Raw genomic sequence first — 15,416 nt, 5'->3', positions numbered from 1 at the left:
AGTCAATTTTAATGGAAAGAGGGTAGAAAACAAACAAGAGTTAATTTGCAAGGGCTGCGCAGAAAAAGCAAATCCAGAGGGTTGTTTTCTGAGTTTAGGAACATGTTCTGGTTTATAGAGAGGAAATGGAGACATATGTGCTACTACCAGCGGGAAGCAAGGAGACTACAAAGGGATTCTTCAAGTCCTCAGAAAAGCCAGCCGTCAGTATAAATAAAGCGGTATCAAGAATTTACAATGCAATTTACCTCAAGTCCAATTTTCAGTTTCTGCGTATTATCAACTTATTTTTATTGATGAATATCACAAACTTCAATCAATGCTTTTAAAAATATTATTCTGCATGCATTTAACAAATCTGACAAAAGAACAAGTATCCAGTTTACTTGCATTGTAACTATGACATTTTAACTAAACAATCAATTAACATATATTTAAAACCATTAGGTACAGGTAACAATGAAAAACTTCAATGCTTTAATCTGATGGCATCCTACCACTATGCACATGTTCATGTAACACTACTAGTAATTACCCTGAAGCACAGGCAAATGTAGATGGAGGACTCTCCCTAAAAAGCAAGTTTAAGGGATTAAATATCATCATCATCATCGCTACTGAGAATAAAGCTGCTGCCAGTGGATAGGGGCCCTTCCTCAACACTCCCAAAACCACCCAAAGTCCCCCTCTCATCAGAATCATCAAACAACTTCTCATTGGAATCTTCCTCCTCATCAAACAACTTCTCATTGGAATCATCATCTTCGAACAACTTTTCGTCAGCATCTTCACCTTCCTTTCCGTCTGCATCTTCATCTTCCTTTTCATCTGACTCTTCAAACAGCTTTTCATCTGCATCACCTTCTTCCTCCTTTTTACCAGCAGCTTCAAGCCCCTTTTCATCTGCATATTCTTCATCCTCTTTCTCATCGGACTCATCATCAAATACTTTTTCATATGTATCCTCCTCCTCTTCCTTTTCATCTGAATCTTCGTCAAACTCTCTCTCAGAGCCTTCCTCATCTAACACTTTTTCAGAGCCGTCATCTTCAAATTCAGAGTTTTCGGAGTCATTTTCCTCTAACTCGTTGTCAAGAACATTTTCATGAAGCTCTTTTTCAGAGCCTTCCTCGTCCAAATCTTTCTCGAGACCATTTTCTTCAAATTCTCTTTCGGAGCCATCTTCAGACTGTTTTTCAGAGCAGTCTTCGTCAGACTCTTTCTCTGAGTCATCTTCTTCGGACTCTTTTGTGGGGCCAGCCTCCTCTTCAGATTCCTTGTTGGGGTCATCTTCAGATTCCTTTGCGAGGCCATTCTCTTCACAATCAATTTTGAGTGCCTTCTTTTTAGACTCTTTTTTAGGACTACCCTCTTCAGATCCTCTTACGGGATTGCCTTCTTCAGACTCTTTTTGGGGGCAGCCACCTTCGAACCCTCTTTTGGGGCAGCCCTCTTCAGATTCTTTTGCAGGGACGCCTTCTTCGGCTTCTTTTTCGGGGCTACTTTCTTTAGCATTGTTTTCAAAAGCACCTTCTTCAAATTCTCCCCCGTCTTCTGTCTTTTCAAACTTCTTCTCATCTATAGGTTCTTCAAACGCCATTCCAGTTGCAGTTTCTTGAGCATTCATTTTAGATGTGCTGGGGTGCTCTGAAAAATGCCTTGCTCTAGAAGGCCCTGCCCTTTCGGAAGCAGAGACAGAATCTGAACGCCTAAGGCCTCTGTTGGCCTCCGGAGCATTGAGGAAAGCCTCCCATCCTCTCAGCCTTTCCTCCCTTTCTCTTGAGGTTTCCTCCACCTGTGGATAAATGGAGACTGCCATTAAAATAAGTTTTAGGCAAAAGGTTACTTTTCTAAACATATCTAATATTGATGAAACAACCTTAATTTTATAAAGCATCTCTTCTTAGGAAAGCAATTCCCTGTCTTCAGTTTTCAAAACTTTACATCTTGATTTACTAGAGTTGACCTTAAATAAGATCACTTGAATAAAGGCCAAATATCACAGTACTGCAGAAATGTCTCATCTCTTTAAAAAGTTAGTATTTGAGCTCTGTCCATACTTCACAGCATACAAAGGAAGAGTAACATTTGGTTGAATGTGTTCTTTTCTTATCACTATTCTGAACAAGCCTCAAACTTTCAGACTTATAAACTGAAAAACTCAAATAGTTCTTTATCTTCTGAATGCAAAATATTATTTAAAAGAAGCATTGTAAATAATAAAGAGGAAGAGTAAAAAATTAAAACATATAAATAAATAAAAAGAAAAGAAGCATTGTTACATTAAATAGGTTAAACCAAACCCAAAATTTAGATCTGAAGGATCAGTATTTGTTGGTAATGAAACAATGTGTGTGTCCCTGACAAGCTGCAGAGTTTACCTGATAATCTGTAGTCCCATCCCATGCCTGGGCAGTGATCTGACGGCCACCAAACCATCTTCCATCCAGAGTTTGAATACAATAATCAGCTTCCTCTGGATCCCGAAAGGACACAGAGGCCACACCATCTGGGTGCCTCTAGAAAGACAAGAAAGAAAAAAAAGGAATGAACGGTAAGATTAAAAATAAAACACATACATTTCACAAAGTAGGTAAGTAGTAGTGTTCTCTCTGATACTCTGAAGTAAAAGACTTTATGTATGAAGTCTTTCTTCCCTTTTATCCCAGCCAGTCACATGCAGTCAGCTGCTTCTTTACCTTAACCTTACCTAGCAAGAACCAAGCACAATGTCCTTGGAAATGTTTCTGCTGACATCCCTGTCTAATGAGAAGCAGGACAGTATAATTGTTAAGAGTGTAAACTCTGAAGTCATATTGCCCTGGGATTAAATCCTGGCTCTGTCAGTTACCAGATGAACAACCTTGGGCCAGGTGCTCAATTTCTAAAGTGTTAGCTTCCCCATCTGTAAAATGGGTATAATAGTGCTAACCTGCCTCAAAGGGTTTTGAGAATTAAGTAAGATAACATGTAAAGTAGCTTGTAATACACAAGCAATAAATGGTGACTCTTAATGACTGGGTGTCAATTTTGGAAGTAAAAAGAGGGTGAGAAGAGGAAATACACAGGAGAATATTTTCCCTGATTGTTCCAAATATGGAGGATGAGAACAATTCACAAAGAGGAGAAAATGTGACTAATAGGGAACCAGAGATCTCAAACATTTTTCTTGTACCCTCTTTCACCTGATCATGTACTTTAGGGTAATGATGACGGAAAATAAGCAAGGCATACCAAATCCATCAAATCCTTGGCTTGTAATCCATGTTCATCTCATTATTGCTAATAGATGATTATCACAAGATAGTGGACTACTCTATAAAAACATTAATCTAAAATCCAGGGGTATACTAACATCTGGGAAGAACTTATAAGGTGGAGGAATGACTGCTTCAGGATCCGTATGTCCAAGCCATGAACTTACATCAAAGAGAAGGAGCTTCCTAATTTGTCCAAACTTCGAACACTCTACTCGAAGGTCTTCTCTGATCTCATTCAGCACCAACGGATCATCCTGAAAAATACGCATGATGAAAATGGGTGTGCTCCCTTCTTTAACTATAAATCCTGAGAATCCAATCTCTTGTTCTGATAAATCAACAGACACAAAAAGGTTTCGCTTAAGGTGAGCTGTGTTTTTCAGTCTATAAAATTTTTTTAAAACTCAAAATCAAATAAAATTAGACTACTAAATCGACTGCTACTCCTATAGGTTTGCCCTGCTTTAAACAAAGGAAATGGACAAGTATGGCAGGCAGCAGAAGGGGCCTACAGTGGCAGAGCAGGAGAAGAAGGCGGAAGTCCTGTGGTGCATATTCAGTCAGACTGCTAATTCCTATGTTCTGCATGGGCATCAACATCACGCTGATGAGAACCCTTTGCTTTGTGTTTTGGATACATTCCTACTTACAGAAATGTTGTAATGGAGAGAGAGAGTAATACATCCCTTTTATTGACTAAGTGTCCTAAGATTGATTTTTGTGCTTCCAAGATGCTATTTTAACTCACAGAGTAAACATTATAAGGATTACTGTTTGTCTTGTCTCCTACCACACTGTAACAGAACCATACAAATAAGGAGCTGTTATTAAGCATGCAATAAAATACATTCTTAGCTGTTGCTTTCTTGTAACTATGACCCTATTAAGAACATTCAAGTACTGCTGTTTCTAGTAGCCTAGAGTTCAGGTGGAAATCTCCCTATAACAACAAAATGATTTAAGATTCCCTCTGGGAATTAACAACTCTCTCTCAAAGCACCAATGCATAAAAGGGGCTCAGGAAAAGCTACATTATCAGCTTGAATTTCAACTACATACAAATATAAATGAAAATATCCTATCTATAAATTTCTATTGAAGGTGACTTATACTTTCTAGGAAACATTTAAGTGCATCTATCTTTCTTACACGCTTTCATTTTTCTCATCAGCTAGAGGAACTATAGAGAATTGTGGCTTTCCTCCCATAAGGTTCTTCAAAAAGCAAAAATAAGCTGGCAGGGAGTTACTGAAATCTGATTTAAAATAAAAAATATAAAATCGTACTCATTTGCATAAATCTGAGGCTTCTAAAACTACAGTTGGCAGAACTCTGGATTTCCCCACTTATAAATCCCAGTTTTGGAGAAGCAGCCAATCTGCTGTATACAAAATTATCAGACCTGAGAAGAATAGGAGTAGAGACTAAAAGTTATGGCTTTTGGTGTGTGTGTGTGTGTGTGTGTGTGTGTGTGTGTGTGTGTGTGTGTGTGTGTGTGTGTGTGTGTGTGTGTTTAACTCCTATTAGAGTGAGTGCTTTCAGAAGGCAGGAACTTTGTTTTATTGAGTTTCAGATACCTCACAGAAAATAGCACAGACTTTTGTACAAAGCCAATATTCAAGAAAATCTTTTTAAGAATTTGACAAACTGTTTCTAATACCTCTCTTTTATTCACCAAGGAAAATCAGGATTATATTTTAAAAAAACTGTTTCAACATGTTTAACAACTTTTAAATTGAAGTGTGATTCCATGGTGGGGGTAGGCATCACCTTTATTTCTATACCAATGTCTCACTGCTTTGCTTTTTTTTTTTTTTTAATTTTGAAGACAGAGTCTTACTCTGTCGCCCAGGCTGGAGGGGCAGTGGCGCGATCTTGGCTCACTGCAGCCTCTGCCTCCCGGATTCAAGTGATCCTCGTGCCTCAGCCTCCTGAGTAGCTGGGATTACAGGTGCGTGCTACCACGCCCGGCTAATGCATCTGAGTTTTGACTCTTCATGTCTTGGTATTCAAATTTGCCAGGCAATGCATTTTAAAATACGGATTTGAATTAAATACTGAAGACCCTCTGAAGTTACATTAAAAATGTTAGCTAGCCTTCACTATTTACCCTGATATCAGACAGTATTCTTAGGTATGTTGCTTCTAACTGTTTGGAATCAAAATATACCCCTCCACCCAAAATCTGACTCCTTTCAGATACTTCAGGATAACCTGACAATTCAGTTTTTGTTTTCCAGTAAAAAGCTCAACGCTGCTGTGTGTTCTTTAGGCTCATATGGAGTCTTCAGTCAAATCAAACACCCCCCCCCCAAAAAAAAAAACATGCAATAAAAGCAGGTTTTCCTGTTGGACACTTCTGTCAAAAGTTATACAATGTCTATACCAGTGTTGTCCAATAGAAGGTTCTGTGATGATGAAAATGTTGTATATCTGCATTATCCAACATGGTAGCTACTAGCTACATGTGCCTAGTACAAGTGATGAACTGAATTTTATTTCATTTTAATTAATTTACATTTAACCACACAAGGCTACCATATCTGACAGCACAGGTCTACACTGAGGTTCAGGCGCTCAGAGACAGTGAACAAAAGCAAGATTGTCACTCTTCTTGCTGACACGCTTTCAGCAAGCTAGTTGGACCATGTGAGACCATGAAGGTGGGCAAACAAGGATAGCATCACCAAGCATTTCTTTGTGAACTAATTCCACCACTGCCAAACCAATGTCCTACCATCCTTTGTGGCATAAGCATCTAAAAAGAAAATTTGCTTTCATTTGCAAAGATGTTGAAGAGAAAATGTTTTATCCACCGGATGAATGAAAAGACTCTGGCTTGTAAATAACAAGGGTTTCATTTAATAATTCTTTCAATTCTTCGTCACATAAATATTAAGGGCCAACTGTGTGCCAGGCACAATTCTATGTACTGAGAATACAGCAGCAAACAAGGTAGACAAAATACTGGGTGTCATGGAGCTCACATTCTAGTAGACGAGTCAAAATTACTTCAGATAATAATAAATGCTATGAAGGCAACAAAATAGGGTAGCATAAAGGCTCTGTAACTCCAAAGTAATGTTTATACTAAACCAAGAAGATTAAAAAAAATCAGGAATTTGCAAGCATGAAACTTCTATCTTTAAGAATATTCACTGGAGGGAATACATAGGGGTCAAGGTAGAGTAAATGTGGTCTTGGGGAAAGAATATTTGTTAAGCTAGGAAAAGCTAAGTCTGCCCAGGGTGATCCTTAGACTCAAATAAGGTATTTCAATGAGCAAGGCAGGAGGCAGAAACAAGAATAGATAAAATTACACAACAGATTTCTACTTGCAGAGGTTCCAGATACTTTGAATTAGGTTTGCATTTACATTCACACTCGAGTGGCAGGAGTATGAAATGTGTGAATCAAAGACCTCAAGTCACAGAAATAAATATGTCACCTAATAAATCACTTATTTTTTTTATTATTATTATACTTTATGTTCTAGCGTACATGTGCACAACGTGCAGGTTTGTTACATATGTATACATGTGCCACGTTGCTGTGCTGCACCCATTAACTCGTCGTTTACATTAGGTATATCTCCTAATGTTATCCCTCCCCCTTCCCCCGACCCCACAACAGGCCCCGGTGTGTGATGTTCCCCTTCCTGTGTCCAAGTGTTCTCATTGTTCAATTCCCACCGATGAGTGAGAACATGCGGTGTTTGATTTTCTGTTCAACAAATCACTTATTTAGCAGGGGGATAAAATGTAATAAATAATAGAAATCTCGGAGTTGTATTTAGCAGACTAACTATTGTGACCAATCTATGCATTTATTTTATATGCTGCTTTAATGACTATGATCTGGTTTTGTTTTGTTTTGTTTTGTTTTTGGTTCTTTTTTTTTGAGATGGAGTCTCGCTCTGTTGCCCAGGCTGGAGTGCAGTGGCGCAATTTTACCGTAACCTCCGCCTACCAGGTTCAAGTGGTTCTCCTGAATCAGCCTTCTGAGTAGCTGGGATTATAGGCATGCGCCACCATGCCCAGCTAATGGTTTTGTAATTCTATGCGTTTATTTTAAAGTTATTGCCGGCAAAAACAGTATTTCAAAATGCAACTGGTGTGCATGTGTTTTTAAACCATATTTCATTATCACTGCAACTGTAAAACTGTAAACTGTTATATTTCAAAATTCTTCCAGATTTCTGGTCAGAAGAGACATCAATCAATCAATCTCATAAATAAACCACACGTATCTTTCCAATGACCTCAAAAGATGCCCAAACTCCATAGGTACACAGTAATCACAACACTATTCATTGAGATAGAGCTGAACTGTCCGTTGTGGAGCCCTCGCTAAGGGAGCTACAATTATATTATCATTTTGACTGCTTAAATGCACAAAAGGGTCAGGAATGGGCACTGATGACAACTAGATCATTTGTAAACCTGGAAGTTTACATTATGAACATTTTTCTCTGTATAATTTGCTATCTGTATAATCTGCTTTCTGTATAACTTGCTATCACTAATTTCAGAACCAGGGAGAGAATAAAGAGTTGTTTCTCCACTAACAATAAAATCAGTCTACACCAGTAGACAGAGATAAGAATAGAGGCAGAAAGTAACACAAGGTACTTTGATGACAATATTCCTTAGAACTCCTTGTTCTTTGCTCCTCCTTTATTCACTTTTTTGAGGGGAGGAAGGACAGTTCCATTCACTTTATTTTTTTTAAATCATTTTAAAAAGTTGATATATAACAGATGTACTTATTCACTTTTACTTGCTGTTCTTGGACTTCTCCACGGACATTAAGCATTGTAACTTTTAGTACCAAGCTGAAGTTTGCATTTACAATTGTGAAGCTGGTACTCCCCACCAAAATCAGCCCATACTTGTTGGCCTGCACTCAAAATCCACAAGCAGTTCCCATAAATCTTTTAATGATGATAAGTTTCAATGGTTTCTCATACCAAGTAGCTGCTGTTTGGGGCGCAGTATGGTTATTAAACAGTCTTATCTGAGATATACTTTAAAACAATACTGGGCTAAACAAAGGGAAGGGAAATCAAAAGACTTAAGTAGCTTCTTGGCTCCATCTTCCTTTACTAGTCACCGCACAAACACGTAGGAGGTGACATAACAAAGATGGGGCAAGCAAGCTCCAGGCTCCCTTGAGAGAAAGAAAGCCTATCAGCATTTATATCAGTAAGCACACCACTTCCTACCTCAAAATCCATAGGATGAAACATATTCTTGATGATGACAACTCGCTCATGGCGCATCCGGGATGGTCCGGCTCGCCTCTCAGGTCTCCAATCCAACTGCCTGAGGCAATGAAGCAGTAACAACAAACTGTAAATTTTGCTTCAGACTTGGAGAGAGAAAAAAATGAGTTGTTCATACAGTACTTTATTGAATATTTAGGAATTACTGGATTTTACAACAACAAACTGTATTTCAGTCACAGTTCCAGTCCGAAAACTTTCTGAAATAAAAATAATGGGCAGGGGGCCATGTGCGGTGGCTCACACCTATAATCCCAGCACTTTGGGAGGCTGAGGCGGGTAGATCACTTGAGGTCAGGAGTTCAAGACCAGCCTGGCCAACATGGTGAAACCCCGTCTCTACTAAAAATACAAAAATTAGCCAGGCGTGGTGGTGCACGTCTGTAATCCCAGCTACTGGGAAGACTGAGGCATGAGTATAGCTTGAACCCCAGAGGTGTAGGTTGCAGTGAGCCAACATTGCACCACTGCACTCCAGCCTGTGTGACAGAGCAAGACTCTTGCCTCAAATAAATAAAATAAAATAAAATAAAATAGAATAGAATAAAATAAAATAAAAGGCAGAGGCAAAATGGCCCCGGTATCTGAAATCCCCAGATTTAATGTTTTTCAGGGCAACTGTTGTCTGATTATACAAACATTCCAATGAGACCCTTGAAAAATCTCTTAATTCCTAGTATTTATGAGTTCAGAAGGATACACTTTGAGGCTAAAAAATACTTTTAAATTGTATTGGTTTTTAGGTACTTTATCATTATAAAAAACAAACTGCACTTTTTATGTAAAACTACTCACTCTGTTACAATCATAAATTTTACTGATACTGTTTAAAAAATATGTGGTTAGCAATTTTACCTACTCTTGTAAAAACGATGAGACATCACAACTAAATGCTTTTATGATATTTCATTAGTTTAAGCATGGTGTTAGAAGTGTCACTAGAATTTACTCTGATAAAAGTATTTATCATTTTGACTAATTTCTTAAAACTAGTATATTGCAAAGTACATTAAACAAACAGAATAACAACAGAAACTTGATGACATTAAGTATATACTACATACAACTACAGTAAATACAATTATAAAATCCTGTCATTTCTAATTCCTATAACAAACCTGTACATAAAAATTTAGCCCCGGTACAAATGATTTAAATCCACACAGAAGGTAAACTCATGGTTCTGGTACATAAGCCTAACTATCTTATTTAATTTGATGTTCAACGTTTTCCAAACAGATGGCTTCTCTTAGCTCATTGAAGCCCTTATTATATTACAAATAAACACCCTGGAAAATTAAAATTCCCACTACTGCTAAATTATCCTATTGTATAGATTGCTAGAAGTACCAGATGATCTAATGAAATTATTTTAAAATAATGTGTAGGCACATTTGACAGAATAAAACTAGATGGCTATTACCAAAAATATACTCTAGAATATATAGAACTTTTCAAAAGGGAAAAAAATTACAAACTTTTGTTGCATAGACAGCTTCTTCTTATAGTCTTTGCACTTCTTCTTCTTCTTTGAGGCATCATATTCTCCCTTCAGTTGAAACTTTGCCACCTCAACATGTAATTTGTAGCCTCTAATTTCATCTTCATCCAAAAGTTTTAATGCAAGTTCCACAGATTCTCTCTTTATAAAGGTAAGATAAAATATAGTCAGTTATACAACGAAATAAAAGTTCAGGAGTTTTTTAGATGAATGATGATTATACACAAAATAATTTAAATTCTTATATTTATATAGTACTAATATATGAGATCTTTTTCTCTCTTTGAGATAAACAACTCTGGAATCCGAACCAGGACACCTGCATTTGAGACACAGCTGTCCCTAACCGGCTGTGTGAACTTGGGTAAATTATTCAAGCTTCCTGAGCCCCAGTATCGTCATATGTAAAATGGAAATAGTTAATACCTTCATCACAAGGTTCTTGACAAAATTAAATGAAATAATGCATAGAAAGGATAAGGACTAGCATATGGTAGGTGTTCAGTAAATTATGTTATTATTGGGTAATTCTGTCTCCTGAGGCCGCAATTTCTTATCTGCAGAATGAAGGGGGCAAATCTGCATGATTTCTAAGGTGTATTTCTTTTAAAATCCTATAATACTCTTACTTAAAAGACTAGATGACTCAAGGAACTGGGAACACCATAGCCAGCCTTTAATTTTTTGGTTCATCCATTAAATTGTAAGTCTGCAATACACTGAGAAGCAGAAGACAATTATTTGATGACTTGTACTTTATGTTAAATACATGTATGGATTCCGGGTCTTACAGAAAGGACAGTTATCAGCCCTATACAAACAGAGTCAAAGATCAGAGGACCTGTAGAAAACAAAAATGGATAACTGAACTCAGCTGCTCACATAAATATGGGTCCTGGAATAATTCACTATATTTTCCTGGAACTCAATTGACTGTTTTGACAATCTTGTACTTCTATGGGTCTCAAAACTCTATTTTTTTTCCTTTAAAAAATTTTAAACATCTAACAGAACTCCCTAAGAATCTGTTATCAGATTTTTGAATAATCCTTAAAGAACTTATAAAACTCTCAAATCTCCTTACATTTGAACATTACAAAACTACCATCCTAAAATGGTCATGCTCATGTCCCATTACCATCACGTTTAAGATTCAGGTCAAAAACCTATTTCCCAAAAAGCTGTCACCTTAATCCTACCCTCTTCTGATCCCACTGGAATACTGCATGCTCACAACACACCTGTGGTGTTTGTACTTTTGCTTTACCATTTTGATTTTACTCTGTAATTATTTTCAGGTTTGACTTATGTACATGTCATCATTTGTTCTGTACCCTGTGATAATGTATAACACATGCTCCTAAGGTGGCAGGTGTTCCAGGAATGATGGCTGCTTTTGGCACTGAGGTTTCTTTGTGTAATTTATGGTACTACGACTACACGCAGTTCTGCAAATTTCTCTTAATACCACTCTCTCTTTTCTCACATTCAAAAAAATATTTTAAAGGAGTAAGAATAAGCTATCGTCTCCTTCATGGTCTAATAAAAGGGTCAGAAAAGTCCTTTTGTTAAAGGGCCAGTTCGTAAATATTTTAGGCTTTGTAGGCTACAAGGTCTGTGCTGCAATCACTCAACCCTATCAACGAAACACAAAGGCAACCATAGACAAATGCATAAATGAATTGGTGTGGCTGTGTTCCATAAAGCTGTATTTACCAAAACAGAGCCGGAGTTTGCTGAACCCTGGTGTAATTCATTCCAATGGACAACTAAAATGTCACTGGCTTTCTTTTCTGCTTGAATTTTTAAAATGTAGTCTGAATTGACTGTACACATCAATAAAGAAATCTTTCCAGTGAGAATTTTTCAAGACAAAAGAAGCACTCCAGTCACATACTTATATAACACTTTAACCTGATAATATATTTTCTTAAAACAAGTAAATAATCTTACCAATGTGATACACACAGGTACTAACTGAAATTTCAGTTTTCTTCATATCCTGTTTTGAGTAGTCCTTGGTGTTGGTTATCATCTATAGAAATTATAGCCCTGTTTCCTGAGTTAAAAACGAAGATACAAGAAACTTATTTGATCATACAACTTACCTTCAAATAACAGCAAAGACCGTCTCCTTTAAGATTTCCTTGATTATCTTTGTAAAGTTTGACCTTAAATTCCTCTGTCTGAGGATCTCTCATAATAATGCCAAACTTGGACATAAGTTGTATAAATTCATCCACTGTAATATCTGGAGGCAAACCTGTCATTTAAGAAAAATTAAAAAACATTTATAATTGATAATGAAAGTGAATTACTTAGCATTCTATCAATTAGAAATCTATAACTTAGGTGAATGCAGTGTTGATTTTCTAAATATATGTAAGAGTTTTACATTTACAGAACTGAAGACATTTCACATTTCTGTGTGTTCAAATATACATTAAAATTATGCTTTGTTAAGGGCCTCACTGAATGGGAAGGGACACACTGCTATAAGTTACATTAATGAGGCCCAAAGGTTGGTATGCAAAGTTACACACTAAATTTCTTGGTTCTGTAATAAACACACATATTCCTTACTAATATAAACGGCTGAACAAAAAATGACACAATGATAAAAAATGGACTCTGGAGAAACTGAAAGCTCAAAATCACTTCATGAAAAATCTCAAAATTGAGTATTTCCTACCTTAAACTTGTTTAAAAAGTTATACATACCAGACACGTATACATTTGTATTTCTGTCTTCTTCAACATGAAACCATCCTAGAAATCAAAATTAATTAAATAAATAAAACACTTGCAAGAAAAGATAAGAGTCATATTACGGAATCTTGACAAAGCAGCAGTTTCTTGAAACTTCCAGGACCTTTCTCTTACTCTTAAAAGACCAAGATAAACTAACTCAAATCACTACCCAGCTTTCAAAGGATTTAAATCTTTTGACAAATAATTAGTTTTAGAGCCCTATCTGGGAAAAATGATGGCCAGTTTATCTTGATTCTTTATAACTCTGACACTACCTTTAAGAAAAAACTCACCTTATTCCTTCAAAGCTATTATAATTCTCGGAAAAGCAACTGTACATATGCACACCCATATTTTTAATTTTTACACTTAAAATTTGTAAGCCAGAACCACTTACCTGACTCAGCCTTTCTTTTTTCTCCCTTCTTTCTGGGATCAGTGGGTTCTGAGGCTTTTTCTTGTGGAGGTTCCTCTGCAGTTCTAGCATGGACATCTTCAACATTTGCGGTAGAACTAGATGCGCCATCATCAGAGAAGCCATAATTGGCCTGATATGTAGCAATGAAATCTTCAGTGATCTAAACAAGCAATTCAGCAGACCCAGACAGAGAAATTCAAAATTATTTCCACCCATAAGAAGTTTAAATTGTTTTTACAGCATGGTTACACAACTTAAAACAGAAGTGTTTCTGTGGATAATAGTTGTAGTTATTAGAGTATAAATGCAATAGTCATCGTATATAGAAAATTGTGCATGCGGTGATAAAAAATAAGACATGAGTACTTAGACGATCAATGCAAATATCTGAGATATGATTTAAAGCATTTTAAATGATGCTGGCACCTTTTCTAGTTGTTTCATTTGTAAATTACTACCTCTCTACAGTCTACTTAACTAAGGCTACAAATACATACAACAAAGGAAGTACCAGATACTAAAACAATAAAAACCAACAGTCAATGAATAATCTAACCACAGAATCCACTTTTCTCTTACTGTACACATGCACAAATATACGTGTACAATAAGTACTTAAATATCTGTATGCAGAGAGCACGTAGAACAGAACTCTGACTTGGTATATAAAGAATGGAGTTAACAACTGTAAAACTAAATGCTCATTTTAACTTTATCACAAATTAAGACGTTATCTTTTAGTAACAGAACAAATTAAAGACAAATCCAACTCATATCTATCTTCCTCCCCTTTGGGGGAAAAGCGTTATTGCAAAACTAAAGAAATATAGTTATACCATCATACCAATCAACATTAGGCACGCATGGAATGGGGAAAATGTAAAACCCAAAGTTTGAAGAGGTATGGGCTTCAATAACATAAAAAGATAAAGTCACACATTAATCCATTATCACACCTTTGTTAAAAGTATTCAGAATGCTGAAGAAACCAAATCTGCACTCAAAACTTGTACTACCAATACAGAAGTGAAATCGTAAATTTTAACAATCTGGAGGCATTGGAATATGTATACAAATACAGAATGGGAAAGAAAAGTTGCAAAAGAATTTTTAAAACAGCCGTCCAGTCGCGCAATGGAGACAGGTTTTGTATTATTGGCTTTCAAGTCAATTTGCGTGCTACTAGTGTGCCCTTTCCTGCTCATGAGAGCCAGATTAAAAGGGCACTTTTACCACAAAGTTTACAGAACCAAGTTTAACATTACTTATTTTACTTCGAAGCTGAAATAAAAATACTTAGCAATTTCCAAGTACTCCAAACAAATATACACAGATATTTTCCATCTGTATTCTGTGCGTCTCCAGTCTTATTCCTGTGGTTATATGGTTCAAACATATATGCTTAGGGACAAAATTTGCTAGGAAAGTAAAGCAAGGTGCAAAGAAAGTTCAATTAGTAAAGATATGTAAACAGCTACTTTAAAAAAATCAAGAAACTGCATTTTGCACATAGTACATAAGCTAAACATCTGAGTTCCTAGGACAAGTGGGGTCGGCTACCAGAAATGGACAGCTACTAAATTTGCTCTTGGTGTTTTTCCTCTTCGCAATAAAAAGCAGTCATCAATGTAATTACCAACTGTGACCTTCACAGACAAGATTAATAAAGCATAGAAAAGACTTAAAAATTACATTTAAGACACCACCCTAAAGATTTACGTTCCTTCACACATCGGTGCCCCAACAAACACAACAAAAAGAAGCGCCGCTATCCAAGGGGGCTAGGACCAAGGACCAAGGACCAAGGATCTCAGCAAAGCAAACGTAAGAGGAGTGCTCCGCGAGGCTGGCCAGGCGACCCGCTCTGCAGTGGCGCCCGTGGCACTCTCCTACCTTGGGGAACCAAGCCTTCTTGTCCAGGTCCCACTCGTAGGGGGTGTCCGTCGGCTGCTGCCCGAGAGAATCGGTTTCTCCGCCGGCATCGGTCTGGGTGTCACCATCCTTGCCGTCTCCGTACAATTCTTGCATTCGCAACTGCTCATCAAACTCATCGTTCCCATCCAAGTTGCTGCCGCTCATGTTTCCTACTCAGCTCAGGAGAAGGGTTCAGAAGAACTAAGAGGCCGAAATGACGCTGGAGCTGAGCAGAAAAAGGGAGGTCAATCGCGCTCTGCTCGCGCCCCGCCGCCCCCCGGCCCGCCT

General features: G+C 37.2%; 1 protein-coding gene across 1 annotated transcript; it reads right to left on the bottom strand.

Annotated features, from left to right (window-relative positions):
- Positions 1-259: 259 nt before the first annotated feature.
- HTATSF1 (HIV-1 Tat specific factor 1) lies at positions 260-15,416 on the bottom strand. The gene is made up of 9 exons (XM_011994411.1): positions 15,108-15,416; positions 13,194-13,374; positions 12,767-12,814; positions 12,154-12,308; positions 10,023-10,186; positions 8,485-8,584; positions 3,425-3,514; positions 2,382-2,519; positions 260-1,795 (listed from the first exon to the last, which is right to left on the bottom strand). Exons 1-9 carry the CDS (start codon positions 15,291-15,293, stop codon positions 593-595), a joined length of 2,265 nt encoding a protein of 754 aa, XP_011849801.1. The 5' UTR covers positions 15,294-15,416; the 3' UTR covers positions 260-592.

Source organism: Mandrillus leucophaeus, unplaced genomic scaffold (assembly GCF_000951045.1).
Source record: "Mandrillus leucophaeus isolate KB7577 unplaced genomic scaffold, Mleu.le_1.0 Scaffold456, whole genome shotgun sequence".
NCBI lineage: Eukaryota > Metazoa > Chordata > Mammalia > Primates > Cercopithecidae > Mandrillus > Mandrillus leucophaeus.
The sequence above is the reverse complement of the archived record's forward strand: the minus strand, read 5'-3'. Positions and strand labels throughout refer to the sequence as shown.